At 45.4% G+C, this 20,153-nt stretch overlaps 1 protein-coding gene across 1 annotated transcript in view; it reads right to left on the reverse strand.

Annotated features, from left to right (window-relative positions):
* Positions 1 to 489: 489 nt before the first annotated feature.
* Positions 490 to 20,153, reverse strand: part of TMEM86A (transmembrane protein 86A) — a 71,949-nt gene continuing 52,285 nt past the window's right edge. The window contains exon 3 of the mRNA XM_068260875.1: positions 490 to 6,504. Coding sequence (XP_068116976.1) covers positions 6,077 to 6,504 — 428 coding nt within the window. The 3' untranslated portion in view covers positions 490 to 6,076. The remainder of the gene's footprint in view (positions 6,505 to 20,153) is intronic.

The following is a 20,153-nucleotide window of genomic DNA, read 5'->3' on the forward strand; positions in this document are numbered from 1 at the left end:
CACACACACACACACACACACACACACACAATCCCTTGAAGCAATGCATTATGGGGGGGGGGGGGGGGGGGGGAGAACTTCTTGATCATGTCAAGACGAATATTTTAAAATAATTTCTGTTTTAAGATGGCAGCTGTATTAGGCATATCTAACCCTAATAAAAGGTTTAAAATACTTACATTTAAAAAAAAAAAGCAAAAAAAGAGAGAACTAAACAATTCCTTTAAAGCAGGTATGTCAAACCGGTCCTACGAGGGCCGAGGTCCTCACACATTTTTGATGCAGCTCAAGTGAATTGATGGGACTGCATCAGGAAAGGTGTGGTCCATCAGGTAGAACACATTCCTCTCTTTCTCAATCCATCCTAAACACTGGCATGGATCTGGCCATCCAGGCTTGGAGTTCGACACATGTGCTTTAAAGGGATACTTAAAGAGAACCAGAGATGAAGCACCCTCTTGTATTTTACCTTATAAATCAGTGGGAACATGACAGTAAACACCTAATCTGCTCTTTGTTTCATTGTTCTCTGTTTAATCTGACTGTTATCACCTCTGATCTGAGCATTCAGTCTGGCTTTGCAATGGAATGATTATAGCTGAGTCTGTCTTCTCTGGTGTCTTTTCAAGCCCAAGCCTGCCCCCCTGTGGCTCTGCTATAATGACTCAGCTATAATTATTCCCTGCAAAGCCAGACTGAATGCTCAGTCCAGGATTCTTATCACAGCTGATAACAGACACTTTTAGCAGTGAGGATGAAACGGAGAGCATGGTAAGTGTTTTCTCTAATGTTCTTACTGATATACATGGTAAAATACACAAGGGTGCTTCGTCTCTGGTTCCCTTTAAGGCCAGCTACGATGACCCAGGCATCTCAGTAACAGACAATTGTTCAGTGTACATACAGTAGTATTATTTACTGATAAAGATAAACCGGCTTAGAAAACTGTTCATTTCTCCAGCTTGCAAGGAAATAATTTGTTGGGTTTTGTACTTGCAAAGTGCCTGTAAGCACAGTAAATAGGCTCAAAACCTCATCAAGCAATTTCTGTGCATATTTACAAATGATACACAAAGCAAATATACCACAATCTGTTACTATAAAAAAAATGATCACTTCCAATGCATCAATCATGGTCTGTGCTCTCCCTACTGCCTCCTTTACAAAATATCAGGTCAGAGGGAGGAACCGCTAGCTTCATCTCGGAGTGCCACCTCTGGCCTAAATAATGTTCTCTGCTTTTTATGTGCTGTGCTTGGGAGAAGTCCTTTGAGATTACAGAAACCAGAGAAAAGCAGGCCCCGTCTGGGAGGAGAGCAGAAAGTGTACGCTCCCACACAGATGTTCTCTGAGCTCTGCTAAGTCATGCAGCTGGGATTCTGGAGCACCATAAAAGGCATTTTAGACCATTTTTTACATCAGTTTTCTGTTTGCCCTAGGAAGTGGGGAAGGAGAAAAGATGTAGAGGAGTCTATAAACTTTGACAACTATTAAAAAGGTATTCAAGATCTTATAAAATGCCCGTTTGTGAAAGAAAAATACATTATTATGAAGAGATCTCAGGGTAATGGAGGGTTAAAGGGAAAGTCCACGTTTATTCTAAAATTGCCATAGGGCTAGATCGGTGCTGTGCAACACTTTTTGTTATTTATTATCATTAGAAAAAAAAATATCTTTCCCTTTCAAATTTGCAGCCAATTAAAAAAAAAAAAAAAACTCCAAAAGGACAGTAATCTTATACTGAGCTTCTGTGTAACCATAGCAACAGAACTCTGTCAGGAACGCCCACCTCGGTTGCAGGAGTAATGCGTAGGCGTGGCAATGAGCTGTTAATAATTCAAAGTTTATGCAAATACAGCTTGGAAATTGACCAATCAAAGGCAGCGGTTGCTCAGCTTTCATTGGTCTATTTCCAAGCTGCATAACTTTGCCCTATTAGCATCTCATGGGCCATCTCTAGGACTAATAAGCTACACAGAACAACTGATGTCACTCCTATTCAGCACAGACTGCTGGCAGCAAACCTGGACATTCTTTTAGAAACACTGTGGAATGGCGGTGTCATATAGCCACATAAAACCAAAGGAAGCAAGTTAAACCATTGATCCTGGCAATATACACGAAAGCACCAAGTTCTTCGTAACAACGTTGGAATTTCCCTATAAGTGAAACTTTCAGCACCCCCATCGCCCTCCTGCACCAACAGATTATTAGCAGCAAAAGTCGGCCTTGATTGAGCTCTGTGAGACGGTTATCTTCTCTCCGGTCTAATTCACACCTAAAATCGTAAACGCAAGCGTTTTGCGTTTGTGTGCGCCCCCTCCTGGCGCTCCACTGTGCGCTGCATTTCTGATGAGGCCCCATTCACACTTGAGCGGGAATCGCGCGATTACCGCCCGCTCAGCGCAAAGCGCTATCGGTTTTTAAAAACCGCTAGCACATGTAAGACTATGCGGTTAGCGTTAACCGAAAATGCGTAACATGCAGCGTTTTGCCGGTGATTAGCGATCGCGATTAGCATGCATAGCACCGCTAATCGCGATCGCTCCCAAAACGCTGCACTGTCCGCAGCTTTGCGGTTTTAGGTGTGAATGGGGCCTAAAAGCGCTTTTCTAGGCGCTTTTCCAGAGCGGTTTTTGTCATTCACTCCCTGACAATAGTCAGAAAGTGAACTCCTTGACCCGGAAAATAATAAATACAATGTATTTATTTTCAAAAACGCGAACGCAATGCCCGCATACAGCGGTTTTGTGAACGTTTATCGCTCTTCCTATACCTTCCATTATAGTTAAAACGGCCCAAAATTGGTACAGGCACCGCTTTGTTGAACGCACAGCGCACGAACTGCGCTGATATGAACCTTCTCATAGAGATTCATTGCACCAGCGTTTTGTAAATTTAAAAAATCGCCTGCGCTTGAAAAAAGGTCGCAAAGCCCCTAGTGTGAACGATCCCTTAGACCCTAAAAACAAGGGAAAAAAACATACCACAGAGAGATCTGCAGCACCTTCTGCAAATAATTCACTTAGGCTCTGCGCTGCGGATTTCTGTCCCGAGCCGGACTCGGGATTACCGCTAAGGAGGTTAAAGGGACAGCAAATCCCACAGACCCGGAAAGGGGGTGTGGTTGGAACCCTCTGAACGTAAATGTGTACAGCGTTTATTATCGCTAAACGTCTACAATCACAGAGAGAGGTCAGGGCAGCACTGCCAAGGCAAAAAGAAGGGCCGTGCTGGACCAGCCAGCAAGAATCTATTGAGTACACAAAAGGGCGGAGTCAAAACTCATCTTAAAGTTGGCAATCTGCCAAAAGGACCGAAAAGTATACAGCGTGGCGTCTGGCACAAGAGTCAGAGAAAAAAATACTTCAAGGTAAGTTTCAGTCTGAAGTGGTGGACACATTCCCCCTCGTTACCCAACTCCTCCTGACAGGGGCACAGTATAGTGGTAGCATTACACCTCTGGCTGCTGACGTAGCATCTGATGGGTGTGGCCTCTGATGGAGCAACTCGGGGAGGGTGGGGCCTTGCTCGTTGGCATCGTCAGCACCGATGCACACAGCAGAGGTGAGTGCAAGACCAGAAAGCAGCAGGAACATAAAATGTCATTCTTAAAGCGGACCTGAACTCAGAACTTCCTCTCTGCTGTAAAAGATACGCAAGAGCATAATAATCTTTAAAGAAAAATATTTCTTTGTTATAGCTGATACAAAACCTGCAATTAATCTGCAGTCTGTCTATTTGCTGCTTTCATGGAAGCAGACATATTGTTAACATCCTGTGTTTACAAATGAGCTGTTCTGCCATGGCAGAGGAGATTCCTGAGCTGACACAGCTGAGAGATCAAATTACAGTGGTGATTATTCACAGATGAGGGGGAATTAGACAGGCTAAATGTATAAAGGGTGCATTGTTCTAGGTTTTCCTTCTGTCCTGTGCAAGAGTTCAGGTCCATTTTAATCATTTTGTTTACTCAACCAGCAAGTCATCTTTAAAGTGTTAATGGTCTGACACTTAAAGCTCAAGTTCAGGCACAGTTTCCTAATCATACATTTACTGTAATGTGATTTTAAATTAAATTATGCATAAGCCACATGTCCTTATTAGACACCGACAGCCATATTAAGGAGGCGGAGCTTACTGAGCATTCACTCTCCCCCTGCAAGTCCATGTGACTAAAGGGGGAGTGTTTCAGACTAACTGGGTGTAAGCTAGCATCTGGAGGTCACTGAGGACACACGAAATCTACCGATTAGAGCGGCAGGTATTTTCTTTTTTTAGAATTTTGTAAAAACGATAACATTCTTAAACGTTATTATGCGTATTTGATTTCTGATAAAGTTCTATGAAACATATACATTAAGAAACTGCTTGGATTGAGCTTCAGTGTGGTGAAAATGTCTTAAAATGAGGATTTTGATCAATAATGCAGTATACCTGCACTATTGATTTTAGCTTTGTTTTAAATGACATGCCACATCCCTCTATTCACAGTAAAATACTGGCTTCTAGCTAACTCGCACTCATGTTCGTTGTGTAATAAATTGCTGACAAGTGCAGGGACACAAGCAGAGGCGGGACAAGGTCCTCCAGCACCCAAGGCTGAGTCACCAAAGTGCGCCCCTCCATCCCTCCCACCCCAGCCATCACACACTATTGCTATTAGACTAAGAGGCACCACAGGGCCCACAACCTCCCCAACACCTTAATATCTAGTTATCTGGCTTGCAGTCACTGCTATGTATCCCCTTTTCTTATTTCTTTCTGCTTCAAACACAATTAGGAATGACAGCTGAATGAATTGTGCTCCCCCTCCTTCACTGCGCCCTGAGGCTGGAGCCTCTCCAGCCTCTGCCTCGGCCCGGCCCTGGACACAAGTTACAAATGTGGAGGGGTGTAGGGACACAACACTGCCAGTTGGTTATTTGAAGGTAACAGTCACCGCTAGGCAACTGGGTTGGATTCCAAATGTATTTTAAAGCGTCCATAAAATGTATTTTTTTTTGGGGGGGGGGGGAGACAAAATACCTTGTTTTTAGGCAATTAATAAATTATTATTATTATAATAAAGTAAATATTTTATAGGGGGGGATGGGGAAGTACTTTCAAACTGTATCCAAAAACATTTCGAAGCTGCAATTTAAATATGAAAAGTACCTGTTGCAGCAGATCAAGGGTTCCCAGCTCCTCCTGGGGGAAGGGGGGGGAGCATCAATTTTGTCTGCCAATGAGGTGAAAGGATTTGAAGGAAGGGAAGGGGCAGTGATGAGCCAGCAGCACTTTCACAATTTAAAGGGGGAGGAGCTGGGAATCTGTAATCTGATGCAACAAGTACTTAAGTTTATGTTACACACACACAAAAAAACGTGTGTGTGTGTGCGTGCGTGTTTTCCCCATACTGATTTTAAATACACATAAAAATATGTAATAAAGAAATTAAAGTTGAACTTGGGCTTTAAACTGAAATGTAATCAGAAGAGGGTTCTAAGAGTGTCTATGTGGAAATTGAGCAGGAACCCCAAGTTTCTCTTTAACTTCAGTAACACTTTAAGCCCCCCTTCACCTATCTTATCATAAGATGCCAGCAGCTATGAATTTATGGGCGTACAGGGGCCAGTAGTCATTAGATCATTTTGGGAAGTGCAGGTGCATGCACTCACATTGCAATGCAAGTGTTGTTGCTTCTCATAAAAAAATGTAAAAACCAAAGTGGGGGTATCCTAACTTTGCACAGTGTTTAGGAATCCCCTTATCTGCTAATAGGGGGCTGCAGCGAGCTCCCCTGAAATAAACACAATGTAAAGGTTGTGCGCGAAGTAAAAGGAAGTCGCGGTCCATGAGTGGTTCGTGTTGAGCCAGCCTCAAGCGATGCAACGAGCTGGTGTGTCCCTTCCCATACTGGCCACGGCCTCATCCCACCAGCAAACTGAAATGACAGGGCACCAGCGGAGGAGATGGGTTCCTGCCTCGGAGAAGCAAAATCACAATCAATGCACTGGAGACGACTACATCCCTGGCGGGGAGGAGGGGAAGGTACCCTTGTTCTCGTCAAGCTAGTCCCAAGAGTTTTGCTCGCTCACTTTTTCTTTCGATAGTCATCGTCATCCCGGCACTCCACCGCCGACAGAGCTATGAGCATCTGCGCGGCGTAATACGTGGCCATGATGATGGCGCGGGAGCAGGGGACGGGAAAGCAGAACTTGTTGACGGCGATGGTCAAATCGGAGACGATGAAGAGAACGGAGCCGATGCAGGCCGAGAGTTTGGTCCATGTCCAGAGGTCGTTGCAGAGCTGGACCCCGGCGATGGCCCGCCAGCCCATGAAGGAGATCAGGGCTGTGTAGACCGCCACTAAGTAAACAAAGGGCCCGATGAGGTAAGAGTACAAGAAGGTGTACATGAGGCCAGATATTAAGGCCATCACGGCCCCGGTCCGCAGGTCCAGAGGCTTCATCCCGAAGGCCGCGGAGTATAGGATGTGGGTAATGGCGAACATCAACAGACCTGGGGAAAGAAAGAAATAATACTGCGTAAGTTTCCAAGGCATTAATACCACATAAGCTTAAAGAGACACTGAAGCGAAAAAAATATATACGATATAATGAAATGGTTGTGTAGTACGGATAATTACTAGAAGATTAGTAGCCAAGAAAATATTCTCATATTTAATTTTCAGTTATATAGTGTGTTTTATAACATTGCATCATTCTCTAATATGTGCAGATTACACAACACTCAGCATTCTAAATGATTTTTTCAGAGCAGTCTTGTGAACTATTGACCTGTCCTCTGGCAGAGAAAAAAATTCTTCACTGAGGCCTGGTGCACACCAGAGAAGTTTTTCTGAGCGTTTTGAGTTTTTAAATCTGTTGCTAATGTTATCCTATGTGTCTGTGCACACTGGAGCAATAAACCATAGCATTACATTGGGAAGAGCTTTTGAAACCTCTAGCATTTGGGCGATTTTCAAGAGGATGCGGCCGGCGGATCCGCCCAGTGTGCACTGGGCCTAACAGCTGAGATAACAAACTTCAAAAGACAGCCCTCTCCATGACTTTGAAAGTCGTAGAGCTTAATGGCTTTTTGCATTGAGATAACTGGAGTTTCTTAACTCTTCCTGTACTGGAAATAGTTAGACTTATGTCTCTGATCCTAATCGTTTATTTCTTAGCTGTACTACACATACAAATCATTATATCAGAATTTTTTTTTTTCGCTTCAGTGTCTCTAATGTGAACCGAGCAGCATTTTTAGCCCCAGGGGTATCTCAATAGCATGTTAAAAATGCATGCTAACAATGTGGTTCATTACTAAAAAAAAAATCAAGTGTTACCTCTTTTTTAACATTTACTTGTTTGTTGGAGGTTTTTATTGCTCTACTTCCATGGCCTGCCATCCCCAGGAAGAGCAGCCAGATAAGGATTGCTGTAATTAGCAGTAGTATGAGCAAACAAAAGCTTTCATTAGCATGGGGGTGCAGGTGTTTCCCCCCTCCCACCTGAATAAAGCTTCCCTGGTGCTAGTAGTGTGCCCCCTCCCTCTCCAGTAGGTTTTCCTGGTGGTGGTAGTGGCCCCCGTCCTGCGCCCCATCTTGTGCTCCCCAGCTGAGATTATGCAGAGGATGCGCAAGTGGAAGCTGTGTTTATCTCACCTGCTCTGCTCTGCCCGTTCAGCAAAGTCCTATCTCCTGTACCTCCCAGGGGAGTGACTGAAAGTGCATGGGAAGCATGACTGGGGGGTTGCAGACTTGACTGACTGTGACAGTAGATGCGACAGGGGTGACTGAAGCTGTGGTGTATGTGTGTGTGTAGGAAAGGGAAGGCGGGCGGGGTGACTGGAGAAGTGGTGAGTACAAATATGGGTGTAACTGGGGCAGGGGAAGGACACACTACCACTTTGCCCACATGCTTAAAAACTTTATGGAGTGATTTTGCATTCATGCAGTCAGTTGCATCATTGTGCAATCACAGCCTTTACGTGTGTGGTTACAGTAAATCTGAGATCAAATAATATAGAAAATTGTGTACATATTTGGGGCTTACTCTAGCCCCCTTCAGACTACCGTAATCGGTCCATCGCCGTCCTGAGTCCTCCTCCACCTCCTAGGGCCTCGATTCATCATTGTCTTTGAGATAACTTTTCCAGTTTCGAGCTTGAAGAAAAAAGCGGGGCACGACTCCTTTAAAAATCCCTTTATTCCGGTGGGGGAAACAGCAGGTACATGCAGTGAGGGTATCAAGTGCCTGACAGCTGTTTCGCTGGTCTAAACCAGCTTCTTCAGAGGCAGTATGTACACAAGACACCATAAAAATGCTTCTTAAATATTGTAATGGAGGCCAGAAACACCCTCCCACCTCTCCGAGAAGCAAATACTCTGATTGGATGCTGGGCGACACAAACCACCTCCTTACCTCTAACACTGACAGGCACCTGCGCTCAGCCAACCGCTGACATCGCCGCGTTCTGTCTAGAGGGAACTACGTCATCGGGGTAAGGTCGCCCCATCAGCTGGGAGTAGGGCGGAGTTATGGCTTATCCTATTACAGCGAGAGAGCGAGCAGCGGCAGCCAGCGTGGAACGCATACCATACGGACTTCCGTATGAGGAGGCGGAACCTACCTCACTGAGTGTTTGGGACGGCTCTAGCCAATGGCGAGCAGCGAGTCTCCCCGCACACACAGTCCCAGCACTCTTACTGGTCACTGGTTAAGCACTCCTCAAGCATGGACACGCCCACTAAAGCTTGTAAACACTGATCGTTCTCTAGCAAGTTACGTAGAAAAGTGATTAAAAAACATGAGAATTAAAATAGCTTCATCTGTAAATACACACCACATACTAAGAGTAAGCTTAACAGTTATCAAAATCTCTGTTTACGTATCCAAAGAGAAGTATCAAAAAAGTAATGGGGAGGGTGCCTGGGTCATATCAGAACATAGTAGGGGCTAATACGGGCTCAAAAAACAATGCAGCTCATTCCTATCATTTAAGCCCAGAGGGCCACATGCCTTAGTCAATGAAATGATCCTGGCTTCTTGCTGTAATAACAGTAACTCTCGATTACCTCCTCGTCGGGGTGGCGGAACTGTCAAAATACCTGCAAATTGTAAATAGCTAGTATTGCCATTATGTTGTTCTCTCACATGTTTGATCAATCTGCCGGCCCCTATCCCTGTCTTAACAGAATTTACGTGCTCCTGGAAGCGGGTACATAACTCACGGGTGGTTTGCCCTATATAGAAAGAGCCACATCTGCAAACAATGCAATATACCGAATATTTAGATCTACAATGCAAAAAATCTTTTATGGTAAGTATGGTACCTCCCAGTTGTATGCTCCGCCCATGTTTAAACTGGTGGCAATGATTACAATTTCCACATCTGTGGTTTCCATTAGGGATAAATCTCTGCAACCAGTTTGAAGAATTCGTTCTTCTGTATTCGCTTTTAGTGACAATGTCTCCGACGGTTTTCGCTCGTCGAAATGAAATCAGGGGTTTGGTTTGGGCATAAGACCCCAAAAGAGAATCCTCTTGTAAAATGTGCCAGTGTCTTAAGATGGTAGATTTGATCTGATTTGCCATAGGGGTGTAATCAAATACACATGTGAGAGGTTGATGGGCATCTCGCTCTCTCCGGGTACGTTTCTGGGGCTTACGTTGCAACAAGTTAGTTCTCTCAAGATTATCAGCACGACGAAAAGCTCTATTGAGCTCAATCATGCTATACCCCCTATTGGCCAAACGTATCGTCAATTCACGACTTTGTTGGAGGAAATCCTCCCTTCTGGAGTTGTTCCTTTTTAGTCTGACGTATTGGCCATAGGAGATAGCCTTGATTGTATGCGTCGGGTGGTAACTGGCATTTGACAACAATGAATTGGTTGCAGTGGGTTTTCTATGGCCTTTGGATAGAATCTGGCCACCTTCAATAAAGAGTTCCAGATCCAGAAATTGTAATCTGTCACCTCCCAACACCCCAGTGAATTGCATGTTAAATTCATTGTCATTGAGGAAGGATAGAAACTGGTTAAACTCAGTATCACTGCCATTCCATATCAACAAGACGTCGTCCACATAGCGGTACCAACGTCCTATCAAGGCCCCAAAAGGGTTGGCATCATTAAGAATGACCCTACTCTTCCTGTGGGGATGGGAGAGTAGGGTCATTCTTAATGATGCCAACCCTTTTGGGGCCTTGATAGGACGTTGGTACCGCTATGTGGACGACGTCTTGTTGATATGGAATGGCAGTGATACTGAGTTTAACCAGTTTCTATCCTTCCTCAATGACAATGAATTTAACATGCAATTCACTGGGGTGTTGGGAGGTGACAGATTACAATTTCTGGATCTGGAACTCTTTATTGAAGGTGGCCAGATTCTATCCAAAGGCCATAGAAAACCCACTGCAACCAATTCATTGTTGTCAAATGCCAGTTACCACCCGTCGCATACAATCAAGGCTATCCCCTATGGCCAATACGTCAGACTAAAAAGGAACAACTCCAGAAGGGAGGATTTCCTCCAACAAAGTCGTGAATTGACGATACGTTTGGCCAATAGGGGGTATAGCATGATTGAGCTCAATAGAGCTTTTCGTCGTGCTGATAATCTTGAGAGAACTAACTTGTTGCAACGTAAGCCCCAGAAACGTACCCGGAGAGAGCGAGATGCCCATCAACCTCTCACATGTGTATTTGATTACACCCCTATGGCAAATCAGATCAAATCTACCATCTTAAGACACTGGCACATTTTACAAGAGGATTCTCTTTTGGGGTCTTATGCCCAAACCAAACCCCTGATTTCATTTCGACGAGCGAAAACCGTCGGAGACATTGTCACTAAAAGCGAATACAGAAGAACGAATTCTTCAAACTGGTTGCAGAGATTTATCCCTAATGGAAACCACAGATGTGGAAATTGTAATCATTGCCACCAGTTTAAACATGGGCGGAGCATACAACTGGGAGGTACCATACTTACCATAAAAGATTTTTTGCATTGTAGATCTAAATATTCGGTATATTGCATTGTTTGCAGATGTGGCTCTTTCTATATAGGGCAAACCACCCGTGAGTTATGTACCCGCTTCCAGGAGCACGTAAATTCTGTTAAGACAGGGATAGGGGCCGGCAGATTGATCAAACATGTGAGAGAACAACATAATGGCAATACTAGCTATTTACAATTTGCAGGTATTTTGACAGTTCCGCCACCCCGACGAGGAGGTAATCGAGAGTTACTGTTATTACAGCAAGAAGCCAGGATCATTTCATTGACTAAGGCATGTGGCCCTCTGGGCTTAAATGATAGGAATGAGCTGCATTGTTTTTTGAGCCCGTATTAGCCCCTACTATGTTCTGATATGACCCAGGCACCCTCCCCATTACTTTTTTGATACTTCTCTTTGGATATGTAAACAGAGATTTTGATAACTGTTAAGCTTACTCTTAGTATGTGGTGTGTATTTACAGATGAAGCTATTTTAATTCTCATGTTTTTTAATCACTTTTCTACGTAACTTGCTAGAGAACGATCAGTGTTTACAAGCTTTAGTGGGCGTGTCCATGCTTGAGGAGTGCTTAACCAGTGACCAGTAAGAGTGCTGGGACTGTGTGTGCGGGGAGACTCGCTGCTCGCCATTGGCTAGAGCCGTCCCAAACACTCAGTGAGGTAGGTTCCGCCTCCTCATACGGAAGTCCGTATGGTATGCGTTCCACGCTGGCTGCCGCTGCTCGCTCTCTCGCTGTAATAGGATAAGCCATAACTCCGCCCTACTCCCAGCTGATGGGGCGACCTTACCCCGATGACGTAGTTCCCTCTAGACAGAACGCGGCGATGTCAGCGGTTGGCTGAGCGCAGGTGCCTGTCAGTGTTAGAGGTAAGGAGGTGGTTTGTGTCGCCCAGCATCCAATCAGAGTATTTGCTTCTCGGAGAGGTGGGAGGGTGTTTCTGGCCTCCATTACAATATTTAAGAAGCGTTTTTATGGTGTCTTGTGTACATACTGCCTCTGAAGAAGCTGGTTTAGACCAGCGAAACAGCTGTCAGGCACTTGATACCCCCACTGCATGTACCTGCTGTTTCCCCCACCGGAATAAAGGGATTTTTAAAGGAGTGGTGCACCGCTTTTTTCATCAAGCTCGATTGGATGGTCTATTTTTCTGGATGAGCACGCTCTGTATCCTGGTCCCAGTCCTGGTGTGTCTGCCCTGCTACATTTGGTGCCAGGTATCGTTGTTTCTCTTTGTATTTATAACTTTTTCCAGTTTGTTCCATTACCGAATTCGAAGTTTATCGATTTCTATTTGTATTCATGAAGGTTTTTTTCCGCATTCAGTGTGAATTTGATAAAATATCAATAACAATTCGGTAACCATTCAGTAACGTGTCGATATTTCCATTTTACAGTGGTAATTTAACACAAGGCCATAAGATTCCCGTGGAATTGTGGGTAAAAAGGCAGTCCTTTGAACACCACGTAGCAACATTCTGAATAGGGCTTATCACCTGGACCAGGATTCTGGAAGTGGCTTGGGACAATCCCACAATTTCGCCAGCTACGGCTTGATAGGAGCCTTTTCTAAAAAAAATATAGTGCAGCTAGCAAATTAGTTAACCCTGGCACTGCCTGTGTTCTCTTACAAGATGATTCAAGAGAAATACTGATGTCCTCGTATAGCAAATAAATCCATTCTCTTGCAGATTGATATGGTTCTAGACCTTATTCTTGCCCTAATCAGCTGTAACAAAGAAATGTTTTTCTTTAAAGGTTATTATGCTGTTGCTTATCTTTTACAGCAGAGAGGAAGTTCTGAGTTCAGGTCCACTTAATAATATGAATATTATGAATGACAAAATGAACCCCCATGTCAGAATAGCAGCTCCTTTGTATACAGCGCTGTATTGCAGAGGCTCCATTGACGGAAGCTGCAGACGTTGTTGAGCCAATGAATGAGAGAACTCTGGGATGTAAACAGGTTCCTGTTCTGTGTGACCAGAAGGGCTCTATGTATAATTCACAGAGTGCTGGAGTCTGCCAGTGACCACAGCTGCACCCCCCCTCCAACCCCCCCAATAAAACGTCGTGGGAACCGCGGCGCTGTCTAAGGCTGTGAATGCGGCCTTTGTGGGTGTCAGACTGTACGGCTCACGTACAATGCAAATCCTCCAGCAGGGTATAGAGGTTCAGCATGAACAAAAAGCAGCCCTAGCAGACAAGAGCTCAATTTATCCCATACAGAGCTGCTGGTCTGAACTCTTCCTGGGATGGAATTACAGCAGCGTAGAGAGATAATGAACCGGTCAGGATGGAACTATTTCTGTGATACCCTCCTCATAGCAGATATACGATTGGCTGCTGTGGTTTAGAGAGGGAATAATGATTGGACAAGAGGTCCACCTGTCTATCATACTGGATCATGTAGGCCCGTCCCCCTTGCGCCGCTCAGAGCAAAGGACTCCAGGACACCTCTGACGGTGCCCTGCGGGATCTCCAAGACGTAAGCAGCAGATCCATAAAAACCCATCCAAATGCAAAATCTACAGTCAGACAGCAGAGCTAGTACAGCTCTGCCCTGCTATCTCACCTCTTAACCACTTAACGACCAGCCAACGCCGATAGGTGGCGGCTGGTCGCAGTGGTATTTCCATGGGTTTCTTGTCAGTTTATGGTGGGGGTTTCCGTGAACAACCTGCGAGCCTCCGATCGCGGCTCGCAGGTGAAATGTAAACGCGCGGGGAAGAAATCCCCGGTGTTTATGTCACACGGCGCTGCCGTTTCAGCAGCGCCGTAAAGGAGATCGGCGATCCCCGGCCTCTGATTGGCCGTGGATCGCTGGCATCTGATAGGCTGGAGCCTATCTAAGTCGGTACAGGACGGATCGCCGTCCTGTACCGCCCATAGTAAGGAGGAGAGGGAGGGAAGGAAAGGGAGGGCGGAATAGTGCTGAGGAGGGGGGCTTTGAGGAGCCCCCCCCCCGCTCGGCAGTAGGCAGCGGCGGCGATCAGACCCCCCCCCCCCCCAGCAGGACATCCCCCTAGTGGGGGAAAAAGGGGCTGGGGGGTGGAAAGTCTGATTGCCCTGCCTCAAACCTGATGTGTGCTCCCAGCACAGATCAATGAAAATTCAGCCGGTCCTACACGAGGTGACATGTGACCTGATGAGATAGACATGTGTATGTACAGTGCCAAGCACACAAATGACTAGGCTGTGTTCCTTTTTTTTCCCTTTCTTTGACTGAAAGAGTTAAAAATCAGGTATGCAAGTGACCAGATCAGGACTATAGCGTAACCCTCCTGATTAGGAATTACAGCCATTAACCACTTTCCTGGCAGAAAATGGCTTCTGAGAGAGTAAAAACTTAAAAGTACATTTAAAAATAAAATAAAGTTGTGGGATATCTAAAAATAGTCAGTTTAGGAGAAGGAAGATAGATACAATTGTTTATCTCCTCAGTTTATTTCACCTCGTGTTTCTTTTAAAGATTTAGCAGCCCGATTGATTTGGTCAGCGGCCAGGCAGGTGGCGGAAGTTGCTTGCTAGGCCGATTCCAGATTGATTTCATGCTGGCTCTAAATCAAAGTTTCTCAGCAGTCTTATTATTAGGCTTCTGGTCGGGATCACCTCTGTCTATTGTCACCCTTACCCTTCCCACTCAGTCAGGTGGGCCCGCTGCCTAGAAGCTAGCAAAGCGTCTGTACAGAGCTTAGCCCTGAACTGTCATCCCAAAGGGTCAGGTCCTCTTTTATGTGGCCCTTTAGGGTAACTCTCGAAGAGGTCGATTTACAAAATCACAGTAATACTGCCATTCACAGCCAGCGCACAGCAATATTACTGTTATTTCCGGCCTCAAGTACCGCAAGTTATGCTATAAGTGCAACCCGCAATACTCGAGTAGCGCAGCTGTTGCTACGGTAATGCCCAATACTAACGGGTATTACCATTAGTAACGCACGTTACCATATGAACGATCATGCTACTTGCAGCAGGAAATAAGGGTAATACTGCTGTGCGCCCTTGTCTCGGCAGTATTATCACGGTTTTGTGAATCAACTCAAAGGAAAACTACAGCATTTAGAGGTCATAAAACTCAGAGCTCTCAACGGTCCTTTTTTTTTGGAAGGACAGTCCCTCTTTGGGAACCTAATCCCTCAGTGGAGGACTGGCCAGGGGGGGGGGGGGGGAAGGGGGGAGATTTCCCCCCAGGACGCCTCTTATCAATGATTTAGGGCTGGTGCAGTGCCTGGTGCATTCAGGTTTTTGTATAAGGCAATGTAAACCTCTAGGCTGGCTGAGGGAAATAAAAGCCCAATTACAGAGCAATGAGAGGTGGGCAAGCTGGTAAATATACACAGCATGATGCAGAGCAGAGGCTGTCCTGCAGGGTCCATGGGAAAAATCTGTCTCCTCTCACCATCATTGTTAAAATGACAGCATGTGCACAGTTACATAAGGTATTGTATAGGTTGAAAAGTTTTCAACAGTCCCCAGACTCAAAGAGGGCTGCTGGCAGATAGCTGCAGACAGTCCCTAGACTCAAAGAGGGCTGCTGGCAGACAGCTGCAGACAGTCCCTAGACTCCAGGAAGGCTGCTGGCAGATAGCTGCCGACAGTCCCTAGACTCCAGGAGGGCTGCTGGCAGATAGCTGCAGACAGTCCCTAGACTACAAGAGGGCTGCTGGCAGATAGCTGCAGACAGTCCCCAGACTCCAGGAGGGCTGCTGGCAGATAGCTGCAGACAGTCCCTAGACTACAAGAGGGCTCCTTGCAGGACTTGTGTGAGAGATTGGCAGGGACAGGAGTCATATTACAGGCAAGTAGCCTCTGTGTGATGTCATACCTATATGCCATATCTATATCTCATCTTAGTCTCTCCCCACTCCCCCTCTCATTCACCTTTGTTTCCCCCCTTCCCCTAGTACTTTCTGTCTTCTTGTCATACAATAAAGCTAAATAAAAGTGCAATCCAGGCAAGGCAAATATCTTCTTTTCTCTCTTCCAGCTTTTCTTCCTGCTCTGCGTCTCACTTTTTCTCTCCTGCCACTCTCCACTCCCCCCATCCTACCCTCACAATTTAATCACCCCATTTATTAGTAACCTTAATCTAAAGCTGGTCATACATGTATCAATTTGTACTGACAGATTAGTTCACTATGATTGAATGTATGTGGCCTATAGTGTGTGTGTGTGTGTGTGTGTGTGTGTGTGTGTGTGTGTGTGTGTGTGTGTGTGTGTGTGTGTGTGTGGGGGGGGGGGGGGGGGGGGTGGGGGGGGGTGGGGGGGACTGACAACAGTGATGGGAGGAAGGGCACCAACCCTTCTGGAATTAGCATTAGCGAGGCCGAGATCATGGCGCCAGAATGGAGGTCAGTAAAGATGTGTTACCTGACAGGGAGATGATGGTCTGGTAAAGGGGGAGGGAGGTATCAGAGATGGAAGAGGGGCATATTTGAGGGATTCGTAGAGATGGTGGTGAAGGGATGTCATACATGTATGTGTGTGTGTGTGTGTGTGGGGGGGAGCTTTGGGAGATTAACGTGGCCATACATTGGTCAACTGTATGTATCGATCTGAGATGCTGAGAAATCTTGAGCCATGTGGTCAATCGAGTGTGATAATCACAAACAATGGAGGCAAAGTAAACCCAGCATTTATACGTTACCCGTCATGCTGTCCTGCGAATGTCCTGTATTTCTGCATTGGCGTTCCACATGACTACCAGCATATAGCATGTGGGGCACTTGTGTGACGTCATTTGGGCTGGAGCTACCATGGAAACAGGCCTCTAGTTTGTGTTTTCCCCCCAGGCCAAAAGGTTTCAAGTCCTCCCCTGCCTCTGTCCCTCTTTCTACCTCATGTGTCCCTCTTTCAGGACTGATGTACAGATCTGTGTAAACATAATTATTTTTGAACTGAAGTGTGTTTAATTGACACCAAACTTTATTCCCTTCTTTAAGGCCTCTTTCACACAAAGACGTTGCGTTTTAGGAGACGTTAAAGGAACACTTAAGTCACCTAAAAAAAATGACTTTTACTCACCCGGGGCTCCCCTCAGCCCCCTGCAGCTGAACTGTGCCCTCGCCGTGTCCCTCCGATGCGCCTGGACTCGCCGGCGGCCACTTCCGGTTTGGCCGTCACCAGCCGACGGGCTGGGAACGCGGCTGATTATCCGAGCCCCGGGTGAGTAAAAGTCATTTTTTTTAGGTGACAAGTATTCCTTTAAGGTCGCATAACGTGACCCTAACACAATGCATGGTGGTGTTGGAGGAGGACACCAGAGTGAGCCACGTTGTGCGGCTGTTGGTGCGCCTTTTTTGTCTCATACCTTGCGGGGTCCACGTGATCGGAACACTCCGCATCACGTGATCCTGCCAGCCAATCAGCGGCCTCTCCAGGAAGAAAACGCAGCAGAAGTGAACAGTAGAGATAAGAAGTCCGGCTCTTTTCAATGAATCGATTCAATGAATCGAGCCGAACTGCCCATCACTACATGGCAGTGCAGTGAATATTAATTAGCCATGTGGCTAACAACTCTCCCCTCCTCCTCAAAATAAAAAAAAAAAACACAAAAAAACAAACAAAAAAACCACAATATTAAGCCAATGCAAACAAATACACAACATGTTGCACTTTTAAATAACGTACAGCGTTACAATGTAAAGCAAAGTGGGCACTGTCAGGAACCGGCCCGCGGCACGCCTGCGTATACGGTTCCCGACTGCGGGTTTTACCAGATCGAGAGGGGAAGCAGCCTTAGTCAAGCTACAACAAGGCTGGGACCCCTCAGAACACTTCTCACTGCCACCACTAGCTGTTGCTAGACACTTCCACTCGGCTGGCGAGTGCTCAGCGCGCAATCCGCGTTTTCGTATTCGGGTCAGCTTTACGCTTTAGGCCGAATACGGGAATGCCACGCCACGCACACACACACGCACAATTGCAATCTTACACTGTAGTGAAGCAAAACCACTAACAGTCGTTCCGAACGATACTGTTAGCCACTCTGCTGTCGAGCTACTCGCATTGGCGTTTTCGCACGTTGGGTCAGCTGCGCGCTTTAGACCAACGTATGACAAACGCCCCACACACAATGCAATCACAATCTTATATGGTAGGGTTGCTCAAACATACACTTAAAATAAAACATTACAGAGTTAAAGTGGATCCGAGATGAACTTTTACTCCTTGCATAATTGTGTTCCTTACATATAGTTTATAGGGCATTCCTCAAGACAAATACTTGTTTTGTTTTGTTTTAATACTCTAATTCCCTATAAACTAAACAAGTCACACCCACAGTTTCTCCAGAGTGCCTTGGCGCTTGCAAGGGATTGTGGGATTTCAGTCTGGGCAGGTGAAAAAGGTGTTACTAGCTATAGATTTCAGAGGCAGAGTTTTCACAATCTGAGAGCTACAGTGCAGATAGAGATCAGTTGCCTGTGTAATGGAGGAGATAAGAGTGGAGTTTTCACAGAATATGCAGATTAGCATGCCTAGATACAGATAAGCTTGCCTGTGTGTGTAATTGTGTAATAGTGACAAGCAGAAAACATGTCTGCTCCCATTGTATCACAGGAAAAAATATTAATATACTGTTGAAGCGATTTGAAGATAGATTTGCTGTGTAAACAATCTAAACTTTAGATAAGATATATAGACAAGTCACTTGTTATATTTAGTTTTTCATCTCGGATCCGCTTTAAAAGCCAAAGTTACACACAAGGACCGTTGCGTCAAATAAACGGGGGGGAAAAGAACGTTACCAGCGTAGGTTAGAACATTGTTTGATGGGAGAACGCCGTTTTTCGACCAGGAGTCGAAATCATCCCTAGCTATGCGCTATCTCCAGGAGAAGATCCCTGTGACTGTCCTGGACCAACTTAAATAGTCCGAAGTGTCCCCTGGGGCATTTAATGTACAGCCCCCAGGAACTAATGCAATCTCCTAGATTGTGACATCACAGAACGCTTGTCATATGCAAATTTCAAGGCTTTTCCTGTCACACCTAGCAGACTTCAAAGCAATCCTGTGTTCGGTCAAAATCCAATTCCCACCGGCAGACGTCTACAGTTTGACAGGTCTAGGCCATACATCAAAAGATTGCATTTTGGTTACAGGTAGCAGTTTGCCTGTAATTGCCTGTAAACAGACACAGACAATCACCTCCGAGATTGTCTGCTATTGTCCTCCCTCAAATCCAAATGTACTACAGGAGATTCAATTAGCAGCATCCAACTTCCAAAGGACTGACTACAAAAGGTCAAAGACCTTCATTGTCATACAGCAAACACAGTTTCGCACAGAGGTGCCTGGCTCTTCTACTGACCACATATGCTGTTGCTCCGTTGTTATTGCCTGATGAAGCGGGATCAAACCTGCGAAACGCGTTGCATATTTGGAGTTCATAAATAAAATATATTGACTGTGTTTACTACAGTCGTTGTGTGTCTACTTGGAGGAGGTAAGTCCACCACTACCTCCTCTATTTACCAAGAATTTGGTTTTTAAGCTCATTTAGCTTCCTTTTATCCTTTTGGCGCCTCTGTTCTCCTGCATAATATTAAGTCCACCCTGGGTGGAGGGTTGAACCCCCTTTTTCTCATCTACAGAGAGCGACTTCTTATTCCTGAGTGGGGTCAGGAAAATCTCCCCACCTGCCTTTACAGTGGTTGCCTAATGGTAACCCTGGTTTGTGAGTATTAATATTTACTCTATCTAGTAACCATTTACCAGTACATATTACACTATTGGGGCTCTTGGTGTTCCTTGTTTTTATACAGTTTCGCACAAAGCCAGAATGGCTGTAGCCGACATCACAGTCAGAAAAATGAAAGAAATATGTTCCTGTATTATCCTTAACATCATCAGCACCCCAATATATCACCACAGGCACTGTGAACAGCCCATTGATTTTTCATTACTGTGAGTTGGGCTGCGTTACAGGCTGCAATAATGTGCGCCTGTAACGTCTTACTGTGAAAGCAGCCTAAATGATATATTTTATATATTTCAAATGTTAACTACTTCAAAACCAAGTCAATTTTCATAATTACACTATGCCTTTGCTTAAGTTGATAGAGCTTGGGCAATTTTTAGTCTACCCAAACATATTTAGTCTTGTTTTTTTTTCAGGACAAATAGGGCTTTC

This window comes from Hyperolius riggenbachi, chromosome 11, assembly GCF_040937935.1.
Source record: "Hyperolius riggenbachi isolate aHypRig1 chromosome 11, aHypRig1.pri, whole genome shotgun sequence".
NCBI classification, from domain to species: Eukaryota; Metazoa; Chordata; class Amphibia; order Anura; family Hyperoliidae; genus Hyperolius; species Hyperolius riggenbachi.